The 27,776-nt window shown below is 41.2% G+C and overlaps 1 protein-coding gene across 2 annotated transcripts; it reads right to left on the bottom strand.

The window, feature by feature from the left end:
• Window positions 1-152: 152 nt before the first annotated feature.
• Window positions 153-27,620, bottom strand: heatr5b (HEAT repeat containing 5B). Of its 2 annotated transcripts, none has more exons than XM_037783017.1 (36): window positions 27,481-27,620; window positions 25,344-25,498; window positions 25,044-25,255; window positions 24,351-24,459; window positions 24,025-24,174; window positions 23,532-23,703; window positions 22,855-23,012; window positions 22,473-22,767; window positions 20,246-20,401; window positions 19,225-19,475; window positions 18,995-19,106; window positions 18,754-18,906; window positions 18,560-18,659; window positions 18,348-18,457; window positions 18,106-18,269; window positions 17,154-17,329; window positions 16,900-17,005; window positions 16,176-16,366; window positions 15,794-15,953; window positions 15,394-15,583; window positions 14,309-14,478; window positions 14,081-14,219; window positions 13,806-13,985; window positions 13,372-13,623; window positions 11,753-11,934; window positions 11,570-11,638; window positions 9,932-10,111; window positions 9,598-9,838; window positions 8,686-8,922; window positions 8,411-8,538; window positions 5,714-5,858; window positions 4,863-5,135; window positions 4,328-4,552; window positions 4,089-4,240; window positions 2,846-3,059; window positions 153-1,356 (listed from the first exon to the last, which is right to left on the bottom strand). In XM_037783017.1, exons 1-36 carry the CDS (start codon window positions 27,533-27,535, stop codon window positions 1,049-1,051), a joined length of 6,270 nt encoding a protein of 2,089 aa, XP_037638945.1. In that variant the 5' UTR covers window positions 27,536-27,620; the 3' UTR covers window positions 153-1,048. The 2 variants fall into 2 exon arrangements, with proteins under 2 accessions (XP_037638945.1, XP_037638946.1); XM_037783018.1 differs by having other exon boundaries at window positions 22,518-22,767.
• Between the last annotated feature and the right edge of the window lie 156 nt (window positions 27,621-27,776).

Below are 27,776 nucleotides of genomic sequence, written 5' to 3'. Positions count from 1 at the left end.
TATAAATTAAAAAGTGGGCCAATTTAGTCTCAAGAAGTATTGAAGTAGTACACTTACAAGTATACTGCTAGTATATTGATATTAGTATACTTATTACATAAAGTATACTTGGGAAATATACTTGAACTTTACTTCATAAAACAAACTTGAACTTTTTGATAAGTGACATCAGCACAGTGAGGTCAAAGCAACTTTATTTCAAAGAAATGAGGGTGGAATGTAACATTCAACAAATCTGCCAATTTATGATGATATGATGCCCACCCATTCATATAACTATTACACATAGACAGATATTAAAAATCAGTTATAAGCAATACAACAGTCTGTATGATATGCAGCACATACTGTATATTAAAAGATCTAGTATCCCCTCCATTTATCAGCAGAGTAGATCAATTAACTGTCTGTGAGAAGTACAATTTCTGCCCCAAAACAATTTGGAAACATGATGCATTTAATATTCAAAGGACTCAAAATCTCATTATGGGCTCAAAATAAATGATCAAAATTAATGCTTACAACATAATTTAAGAGAAAAACATCTCTTAGAAAAAAAGGGGAAAAAAAACATCCATCAGTAACAATCAGCAGACCCTGAGGTCATATACTAAACCAGCTCCATTAAAACAAACATGCATGATTGGAATCAAAAGGAAAACAAATAACTGCCATGCTCGTGGTGATGCAAAATCACGTAAAAATGGCACAGTAAACATACATTTTTGGACAAACAAAAAAAGGACAAAATCAGGAGAAAGGATGTTAAAAAAATGTGTCCCTTTGTAAATGTGCAAGTCCAGAGAGTGAGCTGTTTTAAAAAAAAAAAAAATGAACATTCATATGCTTTTTAATGATATTTACATAATGACCTTCTTGACTTGAAGAGTTCTTATCCATCAAAAACAAAGATGACATCTAGAATAAATAAATACACTTAAGAAACTGTAGTTGATACAGACGTTACATGTGGGACTCTTGACAGACAGCAACCTAAAAAGACAACATTAATTTAGGCTGTGAGAGTGTACAGTGCATTTTGGAGAGTTCAGAAGAAGCTCGTCTTGAGTTTGATGGTTGGTCCAGCTTGCATCGTCGGCTGCGCTAGCCTGGCTGCAGCTTTGGCTCTGCTGCTGGCCTGGTTGGCCCGTATAGCAGCTTCCAAACGGATTTTAAGCTCAGGTGCCGCACCAATTACTATCTTGAAGGCAGCTGGATAGAGGGGGCCAATCCGCATCAAATTCTGGAGAGCGAAATCATGCAGGCCTTTGGAGACTTGGGACGCGGAGGAGATGGCATTTTCATCCAAAAGGTAGGAGATGAGAGTTGGTACGAGAAGAGCCAGCAACTGCACCCCTAATAAAACACATAAAAACAAGACATTAAAATCAGCAAAACTAATTCAACAGAAAAGGGCTGGGAGAGTTTATCTGCACTGACACAAATGGAAACAAGGCCACAAACTCAGTACTCCAGATAGACCAGATATACGAGGCACCACTCAAGACAGTGAGACAGCGGTTCCCAAAGGCCCTGGCAGATCAATTCAACACACTAAAGTAACAACAAAGCAACCCAGATAAAGTATGTGAGAGCATCTCTAAAACATCTGCTGACTATACATATCAAGGTCATCGAGGGATGTTAGGTGTTCAATTTTGTATCAATTATTTACTTGTAGTGGACAAGATGTGCCAGATTTAAGAAGTAAACATATGCATTGGATGGGCTGGAACTATTAAAAGGGTCAGAAATACTGCTGCAACTAACGATTAATTTCACTGTTGATTAATCTGACGATTATTTTCTCGATTAATCAATTAGTTGTTTGGTCTATAAAATGTCAGAAAATGGTGAAACATGTCGATCAGTGTTTCCCAAAGCCCAAGATGACGTCCTCAAATGTCTTGTTTTGTTCACAACTCAAAGATATTCAGTTTGCTGTGATAGAGGAGTAAAGAAACCAGAAAATATTCACATTTAAGAAGCTGGAATCAGAGAATTTGGACTTTTTTTTCTTAAAAAAATACTCAAAATGATTAATCGATTATCAAAATAGTTGGGGATTAATTCAATAGTTGACAACTAATTGATTAATCGTTGCAGCTCTTGTCAGAAAATCTAATACGATCGACAGAAAATTAATTATTTGGATAAATCTCATTTGTTTGACTAATTTTTCAAGCAAAATTACCAAACTCTGCTGTCAGTTTCACAATGCGACAATTTGCTGCTTTTCCTTGTTCCCTTTCTTTACATTTAAAGCACTGAATATTGTTGGTCGGACCAAACAAGACTTCTGAAGTCGTCACCATGTATTCTGGGAAACTGCGATGGATATTTTCTGTTTCCTGACATTTTATAGGCTAAGAGATTAATCAAAAATAATCGGCAGATCAATTTGTAATGAAAATAATCTGTATTTGCGGCCCAAAATATGTGATGCACATATAACACAGGCTGCAGCTCAAATAGAAACTGGTTGAACACCAGTCATGAAATAAACTACAATACATCATAGCTTAATATAACACAAATATGAAAACAATCAACTTTTTTATTGCATTTTCTGTAAGTATGCAAAACAAGAGGAAGCAGGAACAAGATACACAATTTATAATTTGAATAAATAATATAGAATATCTAATATAGTATAATGTTGAACAATCAATAGTGAAATTGACAGTAAACCAGCGCAGGGATTCTATATTAAACATTTAATGCTCTAATGCTCTGACAGCACCCATCCAAAGGCACTGAGCTAAATACTTTAAGAGACCTCCTTTAATGGAGCTAAACACGTTAATGGAACAAATAGCGGTCCATTAGACGGAGGCATACTCACGGTTCTGCTCTTCACCCATGCCGACCAGATTCTCCAGGACCCGGATGCCCTCCTGCACGGCCTGCAGCTCAGCAGCGGTCCCCGGCCGACTGCGCTCCACTGCCTTCAGCTTCTCCACCATGAGCGGAGCCAGAGCGTGAATGTACGGAGTGGACAGGGCTCGGCTGGAGTGCTGGAACACCGACAACAGCCGCTGGTAACACCGCGCCTGAACCTGTGTCAGAAAGAGTGGAAGCACTCACTTAAAGAGGCTAGATGTAAGAATCAGACACTGCTTGTTCACAGTGAAACCCTGTGGCCGTTAAGTCAACGACAGTCAACGTCCTGTTGCTTGCGCTTGTGCTCTCACTACGTAGATGCGAGCAAGCATCGGTCAATACAGTGATGGTGGGGCGCCCTGGTAGCTCACCTGGTAAAGCGCCCAATGTATCAAGGCTCAGTCCTTACCGCAGCGGCCCAGGGTTCGGATCCGGCCTGTGGCCCTTTGCTGCATGTCATACCCTCTCTCTCTCCCCCTTTCATAACTGTCACTCTCGCTATCTAATAAAGGCAAAATGGCCATTAGGCACTTGATTGGACGAAAGCTTTCCCTCTCAAACCGGAGCCAACATGGCAGCTCATTTGGAAACTTTCTTTTCTTATACCAAGAAAATAGTTCACCGAAATGTGTTTCTGAAAACATTTTATGTGAGACATAAGCCATGAAGTTGCTGAATCTGTCTTCATTTTTGATTGACAACGGTTATTTTAAAAGTTTCCTGGGAGTTTCCAGAAGCAGCGAGTCGTGCCAGATGCCCCTGATAAAGTAGCCTAGACCTCAACTTCGAATCGTGCCACCACGCTACCAGAATGCATTGCACGGCTGCTTACATAGACAATGAATGGGAAGCGTGGAAAAGACGGAGGCTATGGTACCATGAGGCGACACACACAAGACTGAGCGTGCATGACATCATATCTGTTGGATTTTCCCGGGAAAAAACGTCCCGCATTCTTCACATGAAAAGCAGTTTACAGGCTGATAAAGGAAACCTAGAAAGTCGCGCAAGGTCTCATTTTTTAGGTTAGGTTACAACCTGTTCACACATTGGCAATAAAAAACAATTAAAAAAACGTACAGTTCCTTTAACTTGGTCACATATATCTGGGATACATCTTTTGATCAGGCATTCACAATGTGTCCAGGTTGAGAGTCTCATCATGCTTCAGCTGTGTTTGTATAATATATACTGTAGGTGCTTACCCAGGGATCACTGGAGTTGAGGGCGTTTCGGAAGCGGTCCATGCAGCCCTTCTGCAGGACGGTTACTCCTACGAGTTCATTGCTGGCAGACAGCAGGAAGAGTGTGATTGCTGTTAACATACTGACCTCATCCATGTCAGGCCTGGACTCATCTACAGAAAAACACAAACAAGCATGCACACTGTCAATGATGTCATACTTTTTGCCATGAGGTCACGGTCAAACATGTATTCGCTTACCTGGCTGTGAGTGCTCAAGTACAGACGCCAGGCTGCTCCTCACAAGGCCGGTCCACTGCGTCTGCATGCTCTCCACCCGGGCCAGTGGGGAGGTTATGATGGTCTTGATGCCCTGCAGGGCAGCCGACACAGTCACCGGCACCGAGTTGTCAGCAGTCTTCACCGCAGTCTCCTTCAGCACCCCCGTGATTAGGAAGAGCACCGTGGGTAGGATGGTCATGCTTCCTGTAAAGGCGAAAACAAACTTCATAGTAAACGCCACATTGCTATGCTAATAATATTCATACTTACTCTTAATATCACACAAATGCATATAGCAGTTTCTAATACCATATGATCACTGAAAGGCACAAAGAAACCGCAGCCGCGTCAGCGTGAGTGTAAGAGTTTAATTTAACATTAGCATAAACAAACCTGAACAAGTAGGGTATTAAGTAAGAAATAATGTAAAGCGAGACTTGCTATCAATGTGTCTTTTTCATATTTTGCATGGTGTGTGTGTGTGTGTGTTGTTGCAGTTTGCTTCAGGTCTCACCAGCAGGAGAGCAGAGCGAGGGCAGCTCTGCCAGGATGGAAACTGTGTTTGCCACCAGGCGGGCACTTTCTTCGGGTAGTCGCTGAGGCCTGAGTGGCACATGGCTGGGCGACTCCTTCACACGTGCGTTAAGTTGCGGTAAGTGGCGGACCAGGACGAACACGAGCAGCTCCATGGCTGCAAACACCAGAGACTTGCCGGGGACGAGCTCCCCCGTGTCTCCTCCTTCCCCGAGGCTGGGCTCAGAGTCTTTCTCGCCTTCTTCCTCTTTGCCTGAACAAAATAACACAGTGACCTAGATCACTCAAACAGCCACATATCTGAAACAACTTTACTATGAATATAAAATGTAACAGACTTAATATTGATATTAATACCCTTTTGTTCAGTCATGCCTTTTTAACCCTTTTAAATCACATCCCCGGTCATTGTGCACCTTATATGCAAAAAAATGACAATAAATCAATTTCTTTGTATTTTTATATATATATATATATATATATATATATATGTATTATATTTTTATATATATATATATATATATATATATATATATATATATATTTATATATATATATATATATATATATATATATATATATATTATATATATATATATATATATATATATATATATATATATATATATATATTTATATATATATATATTCTAACTAGAAGCCAGAGGTGATTTAAATCCCTCTCGTAACTGTACACTGCTCCAATATTCTGTTTCACTAGGGAATACTCACAGTACATAAGCTTAAGATGCTCTAACTTCTGTTTCACTGGGACTTTAAGTGTATGTAATCTTAACAGGGCTGAGCCTTTAGAACAGATTAGTTCCTGACCTTTGCGGTCCTTCTGTCGCTGCAGGTGGTCCTGTGCAGCCCTGATAGTCTCCTGTACGACCGCAGTGACCTGAAGCTGTACAGCAGGAGGATCCCGGGTCAACAGCAGCCTGTGGAGCACGTTCAGCAGCTCCACTGCCAACAGCTACAACAGAAAGAACATTTACAGTAATGCCACTGTGAAACATCCACTGCCCGAACATCAGACTCATCACCTTGGCACATTTCCAACACAAGCAGTTGTATTATCAGAGTAATAAGTGGTTTTATACAGAGCTTCTCAAACTTTAACGGTAACTTTGGTATTTTTCAACCTGGACCCTATTTCCCCATGTTTTTTTGTCTAAGTGACTAATGGAGACAACACTTTGTGAAATTGTTATTATAAGTGTCTGACAATATTATGGAAAGGACCCTACAGAGAATTAAACGTTTTTCTTACCTTTCACTCGATCCGCTGTGTTTGTTATTTAAACTCCACTCATACTCCGAGTCCCACTCAAGGAGAAGTCTCGTTGTGAAATCTGAATATCCGTATACTCCGGCAAATAAATACGGGTGGCCATCGAATTCAAAGACCTCACCCACATTGTCGAAATCATCTAAATACTCAGCCATGACATTGAAAATCTTTTAGATAACACTAAAGACACAACAAACTCTGCCCGGCTGGCCCTCACGTTTCCTCCGTGGACGTATTATTCCACCGTTGTCTACCGGCAACTCGTCACCTTGCGAGATTTCAGAATGAGACTTCTTCTCGAGCGAGACTCTTTCAGACACTTATAATAACAATCAGAGCCTGTCATGGCAAGAACAAGCACTTTTAGTGGACGTAAATGATGGTGTCAGCTTGCCCCAATGGCACCATATTGCAGCCTGTGAGCAGCTGCCGTCTACAGCGCTCTCCCTCGATACTGGACCAATTTCAGAAATTGAAAACATGGGAAGATAAGGTCCAGGTTGAAAAATATCGAAGTCATCCTTTAAGTTTCAATCCCCATAAAAACATCTTTAAATACTTTCATACTCTATGTTAACAAAAATTAATATAATTTTTTTTTGCTATTCCAAAGAACAGAAAATCTTTATCAAAATATAAAATAGGCCAAAAGCAAGAATGATCCCGCACCTCCCATGCAAACAAACATAGTATGTGGTTCTAGTTTTTGACAGGAGACTGTAATGATTACGTGACAGCAGCAGAGACACATACTGTGTCCCAATTTAAGGGGCCGGAGCCTCTGAAGTCGACACTTCTAGACCGAATACGTCATAGGGCCGACATAGACCTGTCCCATTTCAAACCCTCCCCCAAATGCAGCCGAGAAATACAACCTGTTTTTTCTGAATTTGTAAAACACAATCTACGTATCCTTTGAAGCCCTCAGTATCCCGTTATCCATTGTGTGGCAGTTAATTGTTTAATGGAGCATTAGAAAGATCCTTGTCACCTCTTAAAGTCAGTAAATATCACGTGACCCTGTGGTATTCACCACATATTTGCACTAAGGTGGTGATCAGTCAGGGGTAAATATATCACTTGAACTAGATCAATGAAATAACTGCAAGGTGTAAATAACAAAGGGACGCGGCATAAAATCCACTTGATACTAGTTATTTGATAAAGTACGTCTGCAATCAACAAAACCACCCAACGAAACTCATGCTCTGTCAGTTGAATTTGTAATTGTGGTTCATGCAGTGCTTGAATTTCTTTTAACATTTGACAGTAACGCTGTTTTTAAATTACAAATTGAAACAGAGTAAAAAAAACAGCTTCCAAAAATACAAATAAGAAAATACAAATTATTTTTCCTAAAACGCAAATACAAAATGCAGCACAGAGTTTTAATATTTATACATATTTATTATACCGCGTTGTTAAATACTCGATTCTGATTGGTCAATCACAGCGTTCCATGGTCTGCTATTTCTTTATAGCAGACCATTGCTAGGCATAGCAGACCGTTGCTATGTACGGCAGAGCGTTGCTATGGGCTCTGATGTCAGACTCTGGCGGACCGTTTCTGTGTCAAATTATTGATTTCTTAAGTAGCCGTGTAATAAGCGGGATAATGTACAGCAAGCCGGTCATTGTAGTGAAAGAATCCCCTTCAGGGCGATCGGGGTGCAGCATCACCCTGTCGGGGGTTCTTTCACAACAATGACCGTTTCGCTGTACATTATCCCTTACTTGTGAGCCAATAGTAAAACAACGTTGGTATCACGTGGTATCTCTGGGTCGTCAGTTATTGTGGAAAAAACGGATAAATGGCTGAGATTGACGGTAATTGCCTGGCAACGACTTGTTGTGAAGTAAATGCAATGAAACAGGGGAGGGAGAATGCGACATTTAGTGGCTGAATGAAATCAATGACAATCGACAGATTGCAGTTTCTCTGCAAAGAATCACACAAAAGCACCACTTTAAATATTGTGATTACCAGAAATGTACTCAGAAGTTTCTTGGAAATAAGTCATTCAGCATGAAAAAAGCATAAAAAACAACTAATCGACTAAGAAATCTTAGTAGACTAAGACCAAAACAACAGATTAGTCGACTAAGAGGGGGCTGCCCTAATTATTTCAGATGTCACACTGAATGTGTAATTCAGAATACATTTTGAATACAAGAGTGGTACAAATCTTCCACCATATATCTGTAATTTGTGCACTCTTGTCTTGTGTCTTTACCTGGTCCTCTGCGATATGGATCTTAGCACATGGAGATTCTAGCAGAGTGAACAGGGCGTGCAGGCAGGACATCACGTGTTCAATGGGCTCCTCGGGTCGGGGGAAGCAGAGAAACTCTATACTGACACCTGAGAGACACAACACAGAAATGCACTTAGGGTGTGTTCATGCTATTCTCTTTTTCGATCCAGCACCATCCCTTTCACTGTCGGCAGATGGGAGGAGGATCCATGGCTCTACGGTAAACAAAAAGAAAAAAAGTGTTTTCTCTTTACCCAACATGAGATGCATCCTGTCTCTGACCGACTCCTCAAAGGTCTTAGTGGTGGAGGTGGCTGCTTGAGTGATGGCAGGAACCCTGGAGGGAGCTGAGGGGACCTCTTCTTTCTCAGCACCAGCTCCGAACCCAGTGCTGCTCAGCCACAGGGCCACAGCATGCAGGACGGGGGCCCACGAACCGCGATAGTGGAGCCTCGCTGTGTCTATCGTCTCTGGAGTATAAAACGCTCCACCTGAACACAGACACACAATAATGTGAAATGACCATATTACTTCGAAATGTGATTTATACAATTATACAATAAAATATAAAATACAATTTAAGTAAATGTATTAGGACTGTCAAAGTTAATGCAATGTTGATGCAAATTTGTTTTAACGCAACTAAATTCTTTAGCACATTAAAGCAACTTGCGATTTTTAGGTTGTAGTGGACTCAGTTTTAATGCTAGAGTGAAGATACTGGCATCATATGATTGCAAAAGAGGCTAGGAGGTAAACTGTATATACAGAAATTGTATATTTATCTATAGGCCACCTGAAATATTCATTACATTTCACCCATTGGTAAACAAATGACAAATTTCAATTTAGTGCCCAAAGACAGCTCCAACAATACATCCCATCAAAACAGCTATTTGACAGTACGATAATAAGATGTTTTTGTTGACATTTTATGAGAAACTGTCCAAATCACATTGAGTTTTTTTTTGGTAATGTCCGGAGAAGCTCTCTAGAGAATAAAATCACTCCTTTTATGGGACCAAAAATTGAGCAAAGAACTCAAACACTAGTGCTGGAAGTGGGCTAAACATTCATGTACTATTAGAAACACTGCAATGCCACGCATATGAAGAGATTTGATCCAGACTTGATCTGCATTTGGAAGGCAAGAATCTGTCTCGTACCGTCAGGGGGCAGCTGACTGGAAAACTCGGCAGGCAGAGTGAGCAGAGCGTAGTCTCGCAGCATGGCCAGCCACAGGCGGCTCAGCGAGGGCAGCTCTGGCTGCACCAAAGTGATGAGGCTGTCGGGCGGAAGCACATCGGCACCCATGTCGTCCTCATCCTCGTCGTCGTCTCCAGTTCGGACTGGTTTGGCCGGCTTAGACTCGGCCTCTTTCTTGATCTTCATCGCCACCACGTACACCTGAGAAAGAAAGCCAGTGTGTAGTTTATTATGTACATCATTTGCAGTGTAACAAATATGGGACGGTACTCTGATCGGGGTCATCAGTCTCACCTCAGCCCACGCCTTCAGCACGGCCAGTTTCTCCATTGTGGTGGCGCTCTCACTGTACAGCTGACTGGACGAGCCCTTCCCAGCCTGCACCTTGTCCAGCGACGACACAAGCAGGTTGTGGACTCGCCGCAGGTCATTGAGGTCACTGACTACGCCACTACCAATCCACGTACTACAAACCTGTAGTCACACAGAGGGGTCAAGTTAATAAATGGTCAAGTGAATTGACCATGTACAGGAACCCACGGCCTTACAACTAATGAGAAAAATGAAAAGCCTACATTAAATAAAAGAGCATTCAAGGTTGATTAGCCATCATATCTACATGCTATTAAAGGGGCTGCTGGTTTCAAAGAACAGTTATTAATAAATAGGGCTGACATGTTAGGGCTGTACAAGTGGAGCAGACATTTAGAAGATTATATCCTTCTGAGGAGAACTGCTATTAGAGTGTCAGGTGGCTAAGGGCAGGAGAAGGAGAGTTAGAAATGAGTCATGATGCAAATGTACTTAGCGAGACACCTTGTTAGCTTATTAGAACTATAGTCACATTTCTCTGCAGGTCATGTCATGTGACCCTGCACGCAACGTATCCTCATACAACAGTTTGTATGATATCTTACAAAGAGTTATTCCTCATTTTTAGTGCATTTCCTACAAATGTCCAGCAACACGTGACAATTTCCGTTTGTTACATGCATACAGTCTTTTCAATATAAAATATTCAATATTGTTAACACAGCAACAACAAAAATAAGATCTGACTCTTCAAATGTTTATTTTTTTCTACTAAAGTACATCAAAAAACTCAGACTGCAAATTGCAATCGTGTTGTCTTCCTCTGAAAATGTGAAAAACGTCCACATCGACGACATGTTTGGCTCTCTAGTCAGCGTGCTGCGCTTGTTCTTCTTCTCTATGTATGTTGGCAGATCACAAAACAACTTTAAAGGAGCATACTGGTTTATTGTATCGGAGTGTGTATTTGCTGCGCTTGTTAAGTCAATTAAAGCAATTTGGCTTTGAATTATTGGCTCTATTTATCGGCTATAATTTCATTATCGGAATAATGCATAAGAATATAAACCTCCCATTATTGGCCCGATATATATATATATATATATATATATATATATTGTGCATCCCTGGTTCTAAGTGAATCATTCCTTTTAGAAAATGAAAAACCCTGAGATCAAGCTTTCGGCCTTCAGAAAGAACAGAAATATTTGGAGTGGGCACAAACCCTGAGCCAGAGACTCAGAGGGGAATGTCAAAGAGAGGAGGGATTTTGAATAATACTGCTGACAGGCATGTTTGGTATTTTCCACTGTCACTCATTCTTCATATCAGTCAAATAAGTTGAGCATTAAGGCAGAAAACTTGACACTGCCAGGTTCTAAGGGAATGAAGAGTCACTGAGCAGTGGTAATTAACGGCCACTGTGGTAACATTGCTACAAAAGCCTCTAACATCATCAAAATATATTAATATATGCAGGGGCTGTTCATTGGAACGAATGCTACAGTACAAACAGAGGTTGCACACTTCAAACAGGGCTATGAAGTGAAATGGTGTATAACTCATTCAGCTGGTGAAACGTTTCTTGTAAATGTTCGTTACTAGAGCAGGGTGTCTTACCTGGCATGCCTTAGCTGTTATGTCAGACGGTGTATCAGGTGAAAAGGCAGGTCTGAGGGCAGCTCCGACCTAAATGCATATATGATAGGGACAATGTTCACTTCTTTCAATTTAGTTTTACATTTGCTGAGTCATTATTAAGTTGGGACGTTTGATCTGTCATCTGATGTGTTTCTGACTCACATTGGCCTGGTATTGTTCCAGGATAACGTGCCCTGGGAACTCAGGCTCCGGTACGGACGCAAACTTTTTAATGATGTCCTCCAGGGCCTGCAGGCCGGCCATCCTCAGCTGGTTACTGTGGTCCGTGGCCGCCATGAAGGCCATGCGGATGAGGTCAGACAAATGGAGCACCAGCTGATCTCCTGGATGGACAGAGATGGAACAACGAGGATCGTGTGAGGAATAGAAACACATTTATAATCACTGTAAGGAACGTGACCTCAGTGAGCAGCCACATTAATCAATCAGAAGATAGAATTTATAACAGATTTATATTAGAGCTGTCAAAGTTAACGCGATAATAGCGCATCAATGCAAATTAATTTAAACTAATTTCTTTAATGTATTAACACAACCTGCAATTTTTAGGTTGTAGTGGTCTCAGTTTTAAAGCTATAGTGAAGATAATGGCATCATATGAAACTAGAAAATAAATAAATAAAGCTACAATGTGAATGAAAATGGGTTCTATGGTTACCCATGAGTCTCCCCTTTACAGACATGCCCACTTTATGATAATCACATGCAGTTTGGGGCAAGTCATAGTCAAGTCAGCACACTGACACACTGACTGCTGTTGTTGCCTGTTGGGCTTGAGTTTGCCATGTTATGATTTGAGTATATTTTTTTATGTTAAATGCAGTACCTGTGAGGGTTTCTGGACAATATTTGTCACTGTTTTGTGTTTTTAATTGATTTCCAATAATAAATATATACATACAGTTGCATAAAGCAAACATATTTGCCCAACCCATGTCGATAAGAGTATTAAACACATGAAAAATCTCCCTTTAAGGTACATTTTGAACAGATAAAAAATGTGTGATTAGTCGTGATATAATATTTTAATCGATTGACAGCCCTAATTTATGTTAATTTCAACATTTGCTAGTCATTGTTTAATATGTGCTTTTGTAATCCTTAAATGATGGGTTGCACCTCAGCAAGAAGGCACAATTGTTGCCTCCTCAATGGTCGCTGTCTTTGCTTTTTTAACACTTTAGAAGGACACAACAAATCAGTTCTTAGAGGTTGACTCAAAGAAACTGGATATTGACTTTGAGGCTAAGATTTAATTGAGTTTCAACTGAAGTGCACCTTTCAAGGGATTAGTTGGACACACCCACATGCAGACCAACCATCCACTCAATCCCAGTCACTAAATTTGCATTAGCTGCTTCCAGAGCTGAAAAATCACTACACTGTGCCATTACTGCCTGGTCTGCAGAAGGCTGCCTTGTTTCGGAGGAGCTTATATAAAATACTGGCTCCTCTATCTGTCACGGTGAAAAAAAAATACTCCTACTTTTACTTAGTCATCTTTAGCCTTGTTCCATCTTTACATAAAAGCACATGGATGAGCTTTATTCAGCAGCTAACACTTGAACTGTCTGGAGGTCGCAAAAACAGCTGGAATATTGGTCAGTAGAAAAGACGTTCCTTATATTTCTCTGTAGGCAACAGTTTTAATATTGGTATATGACTTTAGAAAATCTATGTGAAGCACAGACACAGATCACAAGTGGCATAAATCAATCACAAATCCTCTAAGTGAACTCTGAGCTACTCTGTTCTGGTACCTTTGATGTTCTTGGCTTGTGCAGAGCGGGCAGCTGCCAGGTCAAAGTGCGCCTTGTCATTCTCACACAGCAGGATGATGCGGCACAAGCAGTCCGCGGCAAATACCCGCGTCACCCAGCGCGGTGCCACAGAGGGCTTGGTCTTGTCATCTTCGCCCAGGCCTGTGAACATGGTGTCATCGTCCATCTCGTCTTTTTTCTCGCCGTCTTCCTCATCCTTTTCCACCTCGAATACAACTGGTGCTCCAACATCTGAAGAAGAAGATGGACACATTCATGATACGAGGATGTAAAAGAGAAGATTTAGTCAGATATTGAGCTATAAATACAAACCTGACTTGAATAATTGTGTGATACTGTCTTCTTTTCTAGCCTTAATTTCCTTGGAGACAGAAAGTGGTAATGTGTCATATTTTGTTGTTTTGAAGATTTACCTGTAGTTGCTGCCAGGACATCTTTGCAGAGTTTCAGCCAATGAGAAAGCTTTTCCACAGCAAGAGACGACAGCATGTGGCCCAGTGTATCATGGATATCAGAACACAGCTTCCTGTCCGTCTCCCGATCCAGCATGCCGAACAGAACACCCTCCAGACCGGTCTCCGTGATGTTCAGCTCTAAACCAGGGACCAAGTCAGCGCAGTAAGAGTCACAATGTCTCACCGAGGTATACCAACTAAACAGAAAGCTCTTGTTCACAATTTGTACTCACTGATTGTATTGTGGTCTCCTGCTCTCTTTGCCAGGCTCATGGCGTACTCACAGACCTCAGCAGCCTCTCTCTGAGCGAGCTGTCTCAGGCAGGCCACGGCAGCGCGACGCAGCAACAGGTGAGAGCTGCACAGGTGCACCTGCGGGATCCCATAGAAAATTATGATTAAGATTAAGATAGACTATAACTACTGTAGTCTGAAACTCACTATGTCTCATCATGTCTTACACAGAGACAGGGCACCAGGCTGGACAGGTTGACGTGGCGTGGAGCAAACATGTGCAGCTGCTGCAAACATGAGATGGCAGCTGCCTGCACAAGGGAATCCGAGTGGTCCTGCATTATGGCACAACCAACCAGGCAGGACGAGCGGATGGTGGAGATAGTGGCTCCATTTCCTAACAAAACCAATGACACAGATTAGGAAGAGAGACAAAAACAAACAGCATTTTTTTTTTAGCAGAGGATATACAGTAGGTCTTAGTAGTGTGATTACACTGCCACCTGCTGCCCAGGAAAGGGTATATCATATTTACATGGCTTTTAAAGAAATGAGCTAAATGAGAGAGTCGCAGTCATACAAGGCAGTGTTAATTTCGTTAACCAACAAGCTTTTTTCCATGACTAAGACGAGACGATGACGAGACGGCACCGACGTCATTAAACGCTAATGGTGACGATATCAAATTTGCAATATCGTTGACAAAAAAAGAGGAGACTAAAATGTAGTTTAAAAACATAAAAACTTTACCAAAATCTCTCTTTATTTTTGTCACCTTGCACATTCTCTTCCCCTCTCTCTGTCAGTCTTGCTGCGTGCTACGGCGGCCTTCTTGTCTCACACCTCAGTCCTTACAATTGCACTACTATAATGCATAAAGTTGGTGGTTTGCGGGTAGGGTCGGCTTCGGGCAGTTGAGTAACGTATATTTTTACCTGTTGGGCGGTGCGGATTGGCTCTCATAACGGACTGGGTGGGTGCGACTGAACCATGCATCACTAATGAGCGCAATAAGGAGCACTTAGTAATCAATCAACCTGTGTTTTTCACCAGATAAAGATAAGATTTAAATTTTATGTGAAATAAGTTTGACTAAAATGACAGAAACGTTCAATATAATCTGATGACTAAACAGGACTAAGATTAAATTAAAAAAAAATTGCTGACAAAAACTATGAAGGATAAAAAAATAACTAAAATGTAACTAAACCTAATAAGCATTTTCGTTTTAAGACTAAGACTAAATCTAAAATAGCTGCCAAAATTAACATTGATACAAGGAGGTTTGTGATTTTATTTCTGCCACAGTTACCCTGTAGTTCTGGTCCCACGGTGGTGATGAGAGCTCCCAGGCAGCGGCCCAAACACTGGTGCACCTCTGTGTGGGAAGGTGGCACAGTGAGGAGCAGGGTGAGTACCAGGGACAGCGTGGGTTCAACGTAGCCTCGGTACATTGGACCACTAGAATCCACAATCAGAGCCAGAGAGTGCAGAGCCCATGTCTGATAAAAAGAGAATATCTGAATTAGCCATGTGTAAAGCAGAAATGATGAAACAAACTTGGTGTTTTTCTTTTTAAATTCTGTTTAGAAATGAAATAAAATAGAAACCACAACACATGTTCATCCAAGTAAGCACAACTATAATTCAGTTCAGATGGAAAAAAACAACAGAAAAAAATTCATCCATCCCTCCTGAGTAATTCACTGTACCTGGACCTCGTGAGACGACCCATCCTGGGCCAGAGCCAACAGGATGCTGACGCTGGTCTTTAAGTGCTGGCCTGAGCCAATTCCTCCAACATATCGATGCAGACAGCCGAGAGCCAGTGAATGGCCCGTCCTTGATACTACATCACGGGCAGACTTCAGTCTGGAAATAGGAGAGATATGGATCACATGATTACAGCCAAGGATAGAGAGGTAAGATAGATTATACAGACAATCAAAGACTGACACTTTTATCTTCCTGAAAACATCCTTGACTTACAATTGTTTTCTCTGTAACTGATTTTAACGGTGGTGTGATGTGAGGAGAAGTAACAGAATAAAGAGAGAGAAAAAAGAACAGATAATACAGATATGAAATGCTCACTTATCAAAGCTGGTCTGTGCCATTCTGGCGATGAAGGTAGCCTCTCCCACCACCTGAGCCATCCTGCCCAGAGCCTCTCCAGCAGCACAGCGCAGGATGGGGTTGGGATTGTCCAGCGCTCCCATCACCAGGGCCAGGGCCGACTTACGCACCTCCTCAGGACCCAGAGTACTCTTGTTCTCAGCCAAACCCTTCAGTCAGGAAGAGATACGTTATTATTACTCATTACCTGAATAATGAAATATGATATTCCTGTCTTAAAGCTAGGGTTGGTAGTGTTGTTCAAATACATATTTTGATATATTTGTGGAAATTACATTACATTTCGACAGCAATCAATAACAAATAATAAAAAAAACGGTATCTGTGGCTGCCTATCTGTGTACTCTGCCAGTGCACTCATTGTGCGTCACCAGAGTCTTCCACAAGCTGCTAACTTGACAGCTGTGAGTACTGACAATAGCTATGTTTGTTGTTTACGTTCATTTTGATAGTGGCTTTGGAGGGCGGCCTGAAGCGACGGACTGTCAGTGTTGTCGACTTGGTGACTTTCTCGCTAAATTTAGCGACTTTTGGAGCTAGTGCTGCTGGCTACTTTCACTGGAAAACAGTTGGCAACACTAGGCTCGGTTTTCCGTTTGGATCATTTTAAAAATCTAATATACTCGCGCTAGTTTCTCTGCATTACTGACCCAACCTATAAGAAGATAGGAAGTTTTCTCACCTTGAGGGCACTAAGTACCGCAGTAAAGATGTTCAGTTGGACTGCCTGCTGTCGAACTCCTTTAGCCTGCTTGATACACTCTGCAAAGTGGTCCAGCATCTGCAGCCTGAATCATATAAGTCGGGTGGAATATATAACAAACATCAACAGTGAATATAAATAATACATAACAAACCAACAAGAGAACCAACATATCACATTGAAAATAAGCTGCAAAATGTTGACAAGTCTGTCGCAACAACTAAACTTCTCACCTGTGTTTGAAGGAGACATGGGGGAAAACCACACCAAACAGAGCCACTGAAGCGTCGATGACGGACACACCCAGAGGGAGAGGCCCTGGGATGTCCTCGCCGACAGGAACACGCAGGTAGATTGAGGAGGGATCGTGTTCGAGAGCTCCGCTGCCAGACGCGCTGTTGGGCTGCAGCTGTTTAGGAACGATCACACATTAGTATCAATAGTGACCATCAGATAATAATGGATAATGTTAAGTATAGATAGTAAGGGGTGGGAATCACCAGAGGCCTCACGATACGATATTATCACGATACTTAAGTCATGATACAATATTATTGCGAACATTTCGCCATATGCTGAGTATTGCGATAAGATATATTGCGATTTATTACCTTTTTTAGGTAATAAATTCAAATTTGAGGTATTTTAGGTAGTCATTTTTAATTATGCAGTTTGTTAACATCTGTTTTATGTAATGAGATACAGTTTTCACTCTGTTCATCTCAGAGTTTTCATTCTCATATCTTGAGGTCAGAAGTCAAGGGACCCCTTTGAAAATGGCCATGCCAGTTTTTCCTCTCCACAATTTAGCATACGTTTGGGATCGTTATTAAGCTCTATTTTGTTTTTCGTGACAAGTTAGTATGACATGGTTGGTACCAATCGATTCCTTAGGTTTTTAGTTTCATATGATACCAGTATCTTCACTCTAGTGTTAAGAATGAGACAGGTACAGCCTCTGAAAGACAGAATAACGGGCTGTCGGATTGTTAAGAGGTTAATAGTTTATATAATAAAAGATCAATACTTGTCTTTGTATCGATTCGATACCGCCACGCAAAAATATTGCTTATTTTAATCGTTATATTTAAGCAATGGCTAAAAGAAATGAGAACCCATTTATTCTTCATATATGTAGTGGTATTACATTTTTGGATTCATCATGTCATTGAGGATTTTACTCACCTGATCTTCTATGCACTTGTGGTCAGTCTCCTGTAGCCAGGAGCCCATGAGCACACTGTCGTCACAGTGACAGAGAGAGCGCAGCAAGGAGGTGGTAGTGTTGGCCGAGTTGTCAGTCAAAGTGAACTCTGCCACCAGCTCCCTCAGGAGGGCGTTAAAGCTGCCTACAAAAGAACAATACTGGTTTTCCATAAATGTTCTTAACTTCTGTTAAAAAATAAAAGTAGAAGTGACCGTGTTACCTTCATAGGTCTTAGGAGGCAACAGAGCCAGGATGTCGTACAACCGGAGCCTCACCATCGCTGCACTAGCTTTCAGGTGAGCACCATGGACCTTAATGATGGCAGGTACACTGGCAAAACATTACAGTCATTAGATATATAATCTGGAAACAATGAAAGAAATGCCGAAAAATAGCTATCACACACTTCATACTTAAAAGCATCACACTCACTGAGACATCATGGTCATGGCACATTCAATGGGAGTCATCAGTCTGCGGATCACATCTTCTGTGAGCAGCTCGGGACAGTGGGCCACAAAGCTGCGCATGGCTACAGAGGAAAGGAACAGGCGTGTTGCTCAGAATTGTGTCTGCTAACATTACAGAGCATGTGCAGGTTAAACAGGGCGCCGTGTTTCTTTTACCACACAGTGCTCCAGCTCGGCCCTCCAGGGTGACCTGCCAGGTGAAGGAGTCTCCCCTGGCCTTTTCTGCCTCCAGCTCCTTCTGAGAGCGAGGAAACACGTTCCTCCACAGCAGCAGCATCTTGGGAAGGTGATAGCGCACGAGGGAGGGACCTGGGCACACACAAAACAATGTCAGCGAGAGAGCGGGAGACAGTATTGTTTATGAATCAAAGCCAAGAGATAAGATAGAGAGGCTCACCCAGAGTCATGAGGGCACCCAGCAGCAGCCATCCAGCCTGTGTGCGCTGCAGGGACAGTCGACTATTCTGAGCGGCTGTCCTCAGGAGGTCTTCAGCTATACTCACCACCAACTACAAGAAAAAAAAAACCAAGACAACCTTTAAATCTATATAAGGCAATCAATGAGGCTGCTACAGAAAGTCAGAAAGACCTCAGTGATTAACAAGATTACATTGTGGAGCTACACACCTTGCCCTTGGAGTGGGGGATACCCAGAGGACACTGGTGTACGCCTCCCAGCAGAGCAGCCATCGCAAAGCTGTAGCCGCTCACAGCCTCAGGCGAACTCTTCAGGTTGTTGATTCTCTCCGCACAGCGGTCCAGCAGCGGGGTCAACTGATAGGGCAGCGCCACGGCAACACAGCGCAAGCACCACGCAGCGGCCAAACGAGCCGCCATGCTCGGGTGCAGAAGCACTGAGGTCACAGTCTCAAGGAGTCCTGGGAGGAGGAGATGGAATATGCTTGTGAAGTTGTGAATGAATCCAGTCTAAGTTCATTCCTTCTGATTGGAGACTCCAAAGTATTCATTCACTTTAAAGAGTAACATACAACAAGAGCATTTACGGTGAGCACTTTATACTGTATATTTCAGTCAGTAAAATAAGTGGATGTAAGATTTTACAATATTACACATTAAAAAAGTTACAGAAAATGCGGCCAATGTCATACAAGTTGGCTAAGTAAGCAAATTTTCACTCCTGCTAGGATTATTATCATCTATGTAATCCCAATTTGTGATTATAGAAACTTAAAGGGTTAGTTTGTGTGTTTTGAAGTGGAGACGTATGAGGTATTTATCCATCATTTCGGGTGTATTACCTACAGTAGATGATGGTTGGCCCCCGGCTTGGAAAAACAGACAGGAGTCTGATGGTTTTGGTGAGAGCATAGATGGATACAACGGCTTTAGTTCCCCATCAGAAAGGGCTCTCTGACGGCAAGGTAAACCGGAGAAAATATCCTAAATATAGCTTACACTTAAACTGATGATGACTTTTTTAGGTGAGCCTTTCTTTTAGATGGCTAAGATATGTTTTGCTGCCGGCTCCGTCCACAGCATTACAGTGCTTTGCTTCCATGTGGTAACTCCTGTCTGTTTCTCCGAACTGGGGGCGTGCCGACCGTCATCTACTGTAGGTAATTCCCCCTGCACTATCCCTTTAAGAGCACTGAAAGGAATGTCCCATTTAATATTTTGTGTGTCTCACCTATTGAAGGCTCCTGGATGAGTGGTGAAGATGTGGCACTCAAGCTGTGAACCAGACTGCCCAGCTCCTTTAGGGCACACACCATGACATGCTGACTGGCAGAGACATCAGCTGCCCCTGCCTTGTTCTCTCCACTCATGTCATTCACAACTGCCTCTGGAAAAACATGCGGCAGAGAAAGAGAAACAAACAGGAAGGGTTTGTCAGTATAAAAATGCAAAAATGTTCCAAGTTGAACAAGACGGTGAAGAATGTGTGAAAAAGAATGTGTGCAGCAGCATTGATGGATAAGGTGACCTGCACTGAATTGCAACTAAGGTTGAGATTTTTCTCAAAACAAGACACTTTTAAATTAAGTTAATTATAATTCTGACATATTACATAAAATACATTGTAATAACATAACTGGCTGTCCACATTAGTCCATGTTTCGCTGTCACACATTATGAATCTGCATAGTTTTTCAACTGGAATCCTTAAAAATACTGAAGAGCACGCTGCTATACGCCACAGAGCTCTGAGGATTGTTTTAAACAAAAAAGGTGTAATGCATTAAACAATGGTTATAGTTGAAAGAATAAATATGAAAAAAAAACAAAAAAAAACAAAAACTTAAATCTGAATTCAGGTAAATAATAATGTCTGATGGTCATTTATCAAGAACTTAAATCCTCAGAGCTCTGAATAGGCAACAGACAAGACAGATCACAAGAAAGAGAAAGTAGTAAATAACTTTAGAAAGAGATTTAAAGCTGCTTCTTGAACTTTGGCTGTCATGTTATTCCATAAAACTTAGGACACCGGGAACTAGGGTTGGGTGATATGATGGTATATACTGTACGACGATAGAAATGTGTCTAGCAGTAGAGATTTGACCACATCGTTTCCACTGCGGTAGATATTCTCGCCTGATCTCAGGATTCTTGTGAATCCAGCTGTGTCACAAGGTAACAGGATTTGGGAGAGTGAAGAGTGAAGTAGAGTAGGAGGAGGCATACCAACCAACCCAAGATGAGGAAGAACTCTGGTTACATTAATACCAGACATTTGCACACTGTTTTGTCAGCTTTTTGAAATGAAAGATGAGCAAATACAAGCCTTTTTTTTTTGGGACACTCTAAAATACAAATTTGTGTGATTTTTATATCACTGACTGAACTCGAACTCAAGTTCGTACTAATGCTTTATGCTGTCTTCCGCAGCATCCAGTGAATTAAGCTATAGCCCTTTCAACCCTAACAAATCTGTACTTGGCCATGACAGGCTGTGATTGGGCCCCTCGGGCCTACGTCACTGAGCCTGTATAGAGCCTATACCGTGATAGAAGATTTTGGCCATATCGCCCAGCCCTACCGGGAACCAGCTGTAGAATAAAAAGGGGAACATACACTAGGAGGTCCCACTACCATCATGTATCCAGGAGATATTTTTCAAGTTACTTTTAGCACAGATAGTCTCATAGAGTCTCATAGATCTAGCTGATTGGAAAAGCTACAAGCAGCAAGTATAGAGAAGAGCCCAGGACCACGTCTCAACAGATAACGACATTCAACATCATTTTTAAATTCTGTTTTAACATCAATATGAACAAGAGAATGTATGTTTGACATCAGTTTAAAGGTTGCAAAGCAAATCAGAGTAAGAATCATCCTTTTTGAATGAGATAAAGGTGATTATAGAAATGATTGATGTGTTCTTACACAGAAAAAAATGGAACTGAAATCAATAAAACTAAATAATGGACAAACTTGCAAATGTTATGTCTTGTTGCTGTGGGGGGGCAATGGCTTGTTCCTACTAAATGTGTCTGTGAATTTATTGGCACATGCAGTTTTTCTGCTGCTGTAAGCCAGATGTCAACAGTCAGAAAGAGTTATACCATGCTCCTTAGGGATTGTAATGCAATAACAGAATGGCAAACAGCCACGGAGGCTATGCAATAATGCAAGCATGAGTAACTTGAATGCTGAGCTGGCAGTGGATAATGTTACCGACATTATGATGCTGCTTGTGGTTAAAAAGAAAAGTAAAGAAAGAGGAGAGCGATGCAAAAGAAGCAAAGGTAAAAGCAGGAAGCAAAGCAGAAATAGGGAAGGTCATCTCCGCACACAACAAAAGACAGAAAAGAAAAACCATCTCCGCACAAAACACGAGCGCAAACCATGCAAGAATTGTAGTACTGAATGAAGGGTGAATTAAAAAGTGATAATAATGGATGAGTACTTACTCTGTAATGCTCTGAACCGTGATATTTCCCCCCCATCCTCCTTACCCACAGCCCTCATTTGCTTGCTGATGGCTTGGCAGAGTTCTTTGCCGGCTGCAATTTGTGCTTTCTCTCCAAGTAAGCCCCCCAGGGTGGCGCGTAGCATGAAGGAAACACAGCGGCGTGAGTACACAGCCTCAACGTGTGTCTGCGTGGCCCGTGGGTGAGATACGAGGTCCAAAACGTGGGACAGGAATGTGGCAAAGTTGCGCTCCAGCCACTGACCACCGAGTGTAGTCACAAACACAACATAGGCCTGGAGAAAATGAAAGAAAGATCACGTGTGAAGCGGTTGAATTAGACAACGCAGGCTCAGATTCTTATATTTCAGGATTCATCTCACCTGTGTGATGCCCACCCGCACCTCCCTGCTGACAGAGCCTCCCCCCTTCAGCATCTCCCCTCCGCTCTTCAGGAAGCCGGATCCACCACGCAGAAAGCCTGTGGCCATTAACTCCAGCACCTCCTCCAGAGTGGCCCGCTTCACGTTCTGACGCATCACTGAGGAAAAAAAAGTATTGAGCTCATGAAGGACAAAAGTGGCGAGCTAGTCTACTTAACATGAAAGCAGCCGAACATTAATTACACAAATCAACTCTTAAAAGGGATAGTTTGGGTGTTTTGAAGTGGGGGTGGTATGAGGTACTCATCCATAGTCAGTGTATTACCCACAGTAGATGAAGGTCAGCATGCCCCCAGTTTGGAATGGCAGACAGGAGTTACGGCACAGAAGCAAAGTAATGTACTGCTGTGGACGGGGACGGCAGCAAAACGTATTTTAGCCACCTTAAACTGATATTGATGTTTTTAGGTGGGCTTTTCTTTTAGGTGGTGAAATTATGTTTTGCTGCCGGCCCCGTCCACAGCAGTACATTGCTTTAGTTCCGTGCCTTAACTCCTGTCTGTTTCTCCAAACTGGGGACGTGCCGACCGTCATCTACTGTAGATATTTACACTGACTATGAATAAGTACCTCATACAACCCCACTTCAAAAACACCCGACTATCCCTTTAACCTACCAGCTGCTTGTTTGGGCATTAGGGCAGTGGCCATGACTGTCCCCAGCAGTTTGGCCACTGCCACCCGAACACCATAGTTAGATCCTTCCAAGGATTTGAAACACAAAGTGGCCACGTTCTCCAGTTCTGTGGTCCACATGAATACTGCCTCATTCTGCAGCTCCAACAGGCACTGATTAGGCAAGAAGAGTAAAGATTAGTAACATCCTGTAGTAAGAGTCCTGTTAGTAACTACATCTACATTATGCATGTATTTAATTCATTATACCGATGATGCATAAAAACAATATGGATGCTTATCTTGCAATATATTGGCCACACATCTTGTACAATATAAAGTTGTCATATTTTCTAAACAGGAAATCGTCTTTCACAATAGGGAGGAGATGTGCTCATCACATCATTTGAGTTCCGTCAACATAAATGACAAAGCAAAAATATGTGAAATTTGCAACTCTTTAACAGCTCCATTAGACATTTTTCTGAGACCAACCTTTGCTACGGCACAGCGTACAGCCATGGACCTGTCTGTGAGTAGAGAGCGGGCATTCTTGTAGATATCTCTGTGACATGAAGCTGCAGCTCCTCCCAGACCACAGAGAACCTTCTGCAGGCTGAGAAGGATCTCTCCTCTGCCTTGGGACTACATCGACAAAGTAAAGGTAAACACAAGAGGATTGAAATAATCTGAATACCAAATTTATTTAGTTATCCATTTCTGTTCCTATACTCCAGTATACAATTTGATCTAATACATTCTTTCTATAAGAAAATGGAAAACTGCATTTCATTTCCCAATATTGTACTTAAAAGTCATACCTCTGCACTCTTTAATGCCTTCAAAAGATTATTAATGGTGTCTGGAAAGGAGCTCCCCAGCATCCTGCCCATCTTCTCATAAAAAGCTCCAACACATGCCACTGCAGCACTGCAAGAAAAGTTACTGTATGCATTAAAATGAAATTAAACATACATTTTATAGACCAAACAACTATTCGATTAATCAAGAAAATAATCGTCAGATTAATCAACGATGAAAATAATTGTTAGGTGCAGCCCTAGCCGAAAGTGTTTTTTTTTTTTTTATTTCATTTTTATTGATGATTGATGATAATAGCATAATACCATGAGTTAGATATAATGTCAAAGCTCCAAAGACATTATTATCTAATATCTATACCAAAGCACTTCAGGAGCAGCACAGTCTGCAGGACAACACTGATGCAGCTTCAATCACTGTTAGATTCCATTAATAGCAGCAAGAAACACAGCATAATATCTGCTAATGTGCACTTAATCCCCCCTTTTAAACATGAAATGTCATTTTGCAGATTAACATTTGGCTTAACTGCTAATACCCTTGAAGGTGGGTCTAGAGTATATGCCTGAAACACTGAAAGCAGTGTGAACAGCTTATATCTTAACGCAAATGTGTATAATATAAAGTAGAATATGTAAAAACACAGTGACTGTATTAAAAAAAATAAGTAATGACAATACATGGGATCTTACAGTTTTGTTGGTAAGTATGCAGGTGTGTCATCCTTGCTTTTGATGATCTCATTGCATTTATCCAGAGTCTGGAAAACAGTGAAGGTGTCGCCAATGCTGTAGAGGGTAGCAAGGTTTTTGGCCAGCAGTTTTCTTGTTGGCGGTCCAGGAGCGCTGCTGATCAGTCCTGTCAGCTGCTCCACTAGCTTCTTCTGCTTCTCCTTCACATCCACCTGCCATTCAAATGCAAAAAAACAATACAAAGTCACAAACTGCCTCTAATGAATCCCACTCAGAAATGACCAAAATCTGAATATTCACCCTATTTGCTGCCACAAGCACTTTATCCAAGAAGCGGAGCCATTCGAAGATGAAGACAGGCCTCTTTGCTTCAGTGATCTGGGCCAAGGCATCTTCATTGAGCAGCAGACTGTGAGCCAGCTCCATGGCGAGGACCTTTTGCTGTACACCCTCGCCTGTGCAATGTTATATTAGATGGAGTGCCTTGTCAGTATGTAAGTAAGTAAAGCTTTATTTATATAACACCTTTTAAAACACACCGTTACAAAGTGCTTCACACACAAATGAAACATCAAACAATGATGAAAACAAGGAAAAATTACAATATGAAACACAGAAACAATGAGAAACAGATCAAACAAAAATGGATGAGGCCTATAGAAAGGCTTGCCTATAGAGATGGGTTTTTAGACGCCGCTTAAAACAGGTCCAGAGATTCAGCAGCTCTAATAGATTGGGGGAGTCGATTCCAGAGAGTTGGGGCTACGACAGAAAAGGCCCAATCACCTTTTGTTTTGCAGTTTGAGCGGGGAGATGGATAAAAGGCCGAGATTAGAGGAACAAAGTGTTCGACAGGTCAAATCTGTAACTAAGAGATCAGAAATGTAACTGGGGGTGAGGTCATGCAGTGCCTTATATGTAATTAGCATGATCTTAAAGTTGATTCTGAATTTTACAGGGAGCCAATGGAGGGATGACAGAACAGGGGTGATGTGAGACCGACGGCTAGTTCTGGTTAATAACCTGGCCGCTGCATTTTGAACCACCTGTAGGCGATTTAAAGCAGATTGACTGAAGCAGGTGTAGAGGGAATTACAATAGTCTAGACGGGAGAATATGAAAGTGTGAATTAATAGTTCAAGATCCGTGGAGGACAAGACGCATCTGATTTTTTGCAATGTTTCTTAACTGGAGAAAGCAGGTCTGGACAAGTTTAGTGACATGATGGTCAAAAGTCATATTCCAGTCAAGGATGATACCAAGATTCTTAGCTGTAGGATATTATATTGGATTGAAGTGGGCCAATAAACTGATGAACTGCTGTAGCAATGTGTCTCTTTCATCCAAATCACATAGACATTATTATACAAGCACTTGAGTTACTAAAAGGTCTGTTGACATTTACCCGCACTGTTAAGAATTTCCCAGTAAAATAACAGTAAAGAACTGGCAGCAGGGTTGCCTTTATGTTACTGTAAAATTAACATTATTATACTGTTGCTGAAATTTGCAGCTTTGTACTGTTAATGAAAAATACAGTTTGAACTGGGTTTTTTTTAATTAATTTCACAGTATTTTACAGTTAATTTACTGTTTAAAGATACATTATATATATTTTCACCTTTCTTTTACATTATCTTACTGATTTGTTTTAATGCACTATTTAGGTTGTATTTTTTACGTACATTTTAATAAACATTATTTTTTGCCTAGATGAATAGACTTAGCAGGTTACAGACATAGGAATAGTCACACTAAATAAAATTAAAGGCACTTTTTAGGAAAAAGGCTATAATAGACTTGTTGACACTTTTCCCAAAATGTCTGTCTATAGCTGGCTACAAGCACAGAATGCAAATCATAACAACATGTGAGTGAAGAACAATAAAGCTAATGATCAGCAGTAAATTGCTGTTTTTTTAAGAATGCATTATAGTTCAGTTAAAAAACGGCCTATGAGCGTAATTTAACAGGTTTTCTTTTGTATTAACAGTAAAGCACAGTTTTTAGCAATAACAGGTTAATACTGTTGAAATCCTGCTGTAAATTAACAGCAATTGTTTACAGTGCGTGCATGCAGTGACTTTATTAGCTTTATGCAAGAGACATATACAGTTATAGCAGCTGTCACTGCTTTAGATGTGTTCAAATCCTTGCTTATGTGTGGTATAAAGTGCATTAGATGAACTGTCAGAGCCTGGCAGCGTTGACACTGACAGCTGCCTAACTCCAGCTGTTGCTAGGCTAGCTGGTTAGCAACCTAAGATAGCTAGTTCCTACCAGGAAACAAGCGGCTAATGTTACACACTCTCACCTAAAACTGAGCTTTAGCTATCTATAGTCATCTTTTTAACAAATTCAGCTGTTCAAAAACACCCTCAGCAACAACACCTTTCTGAAATAGGAGGATATATGAAGCCACAAATGTTCATCCTACCTGTAGTCGACAAACCAGGAGGATGAATGACGACGGGTAGCGGAAGGCGTCGCATTAAAAGTCGTCCGACGTGAAACCATGGATATAATACTGATGATAATAGATGATGTGAATATTCAAAGAGTATATGTAAACAAATTTCTGATAAATTATGATAATTATAATTATTGCTATGAATATAATATATAATATTATATATATATAATATTTATATAATATCATATATAATAATATATTATATCATTACACTCTAAATAACACCCCCTACTGTATCCCTACTCTCTCCCTCTCTCTCC

This window comes from Sebastes umbrosus, chromosome 10 (genome assembly GCF_015220745.1).
Source record: "Sebastes umbrosus isolate fSebUmb1 chromosome 10, fSebUmb1.pri, whole genome shotgun sequence".
In the NCBI taxonomy this organism is placed as follows: domain Eukaryota; kingdom Metazoa; phylum Chordata; class Actinopteri; order Perciformes; family Sebastidae; genus Sebastes; species Sebastes umbrosus.
The sequence above is the reverse complement of the archived record's forward strand: the minus strand, read 5'-3'. Positions and strand labels throughout refer to the sequence as shown.

Bases quoted from the DNA above. Each gene is read 5' to 3' on its own strand.
- heatr5b (XM_037783017.1), bottom strand. From the start codon at position 27,535: ATGCGACGCCTTCCGCTACCCGTCGTCATTCATCCTCCTGGTTTGTCG. The intron at 24,175-24,350 runs GTATGACTTTTA...TTGTCGATGTAG, and splicing joins AGGCATTAAAGAGTGCAGAG to TCCCAAGGCAGAGGAGAGAT. The intron at 14,220-14,308 runs GTAAGACATGAT...GGGATCCCGCAG, and splicing joins GCCTGGTGCCCTGTCTCTGT to GTGCACCTGTGCAGCTCTCA.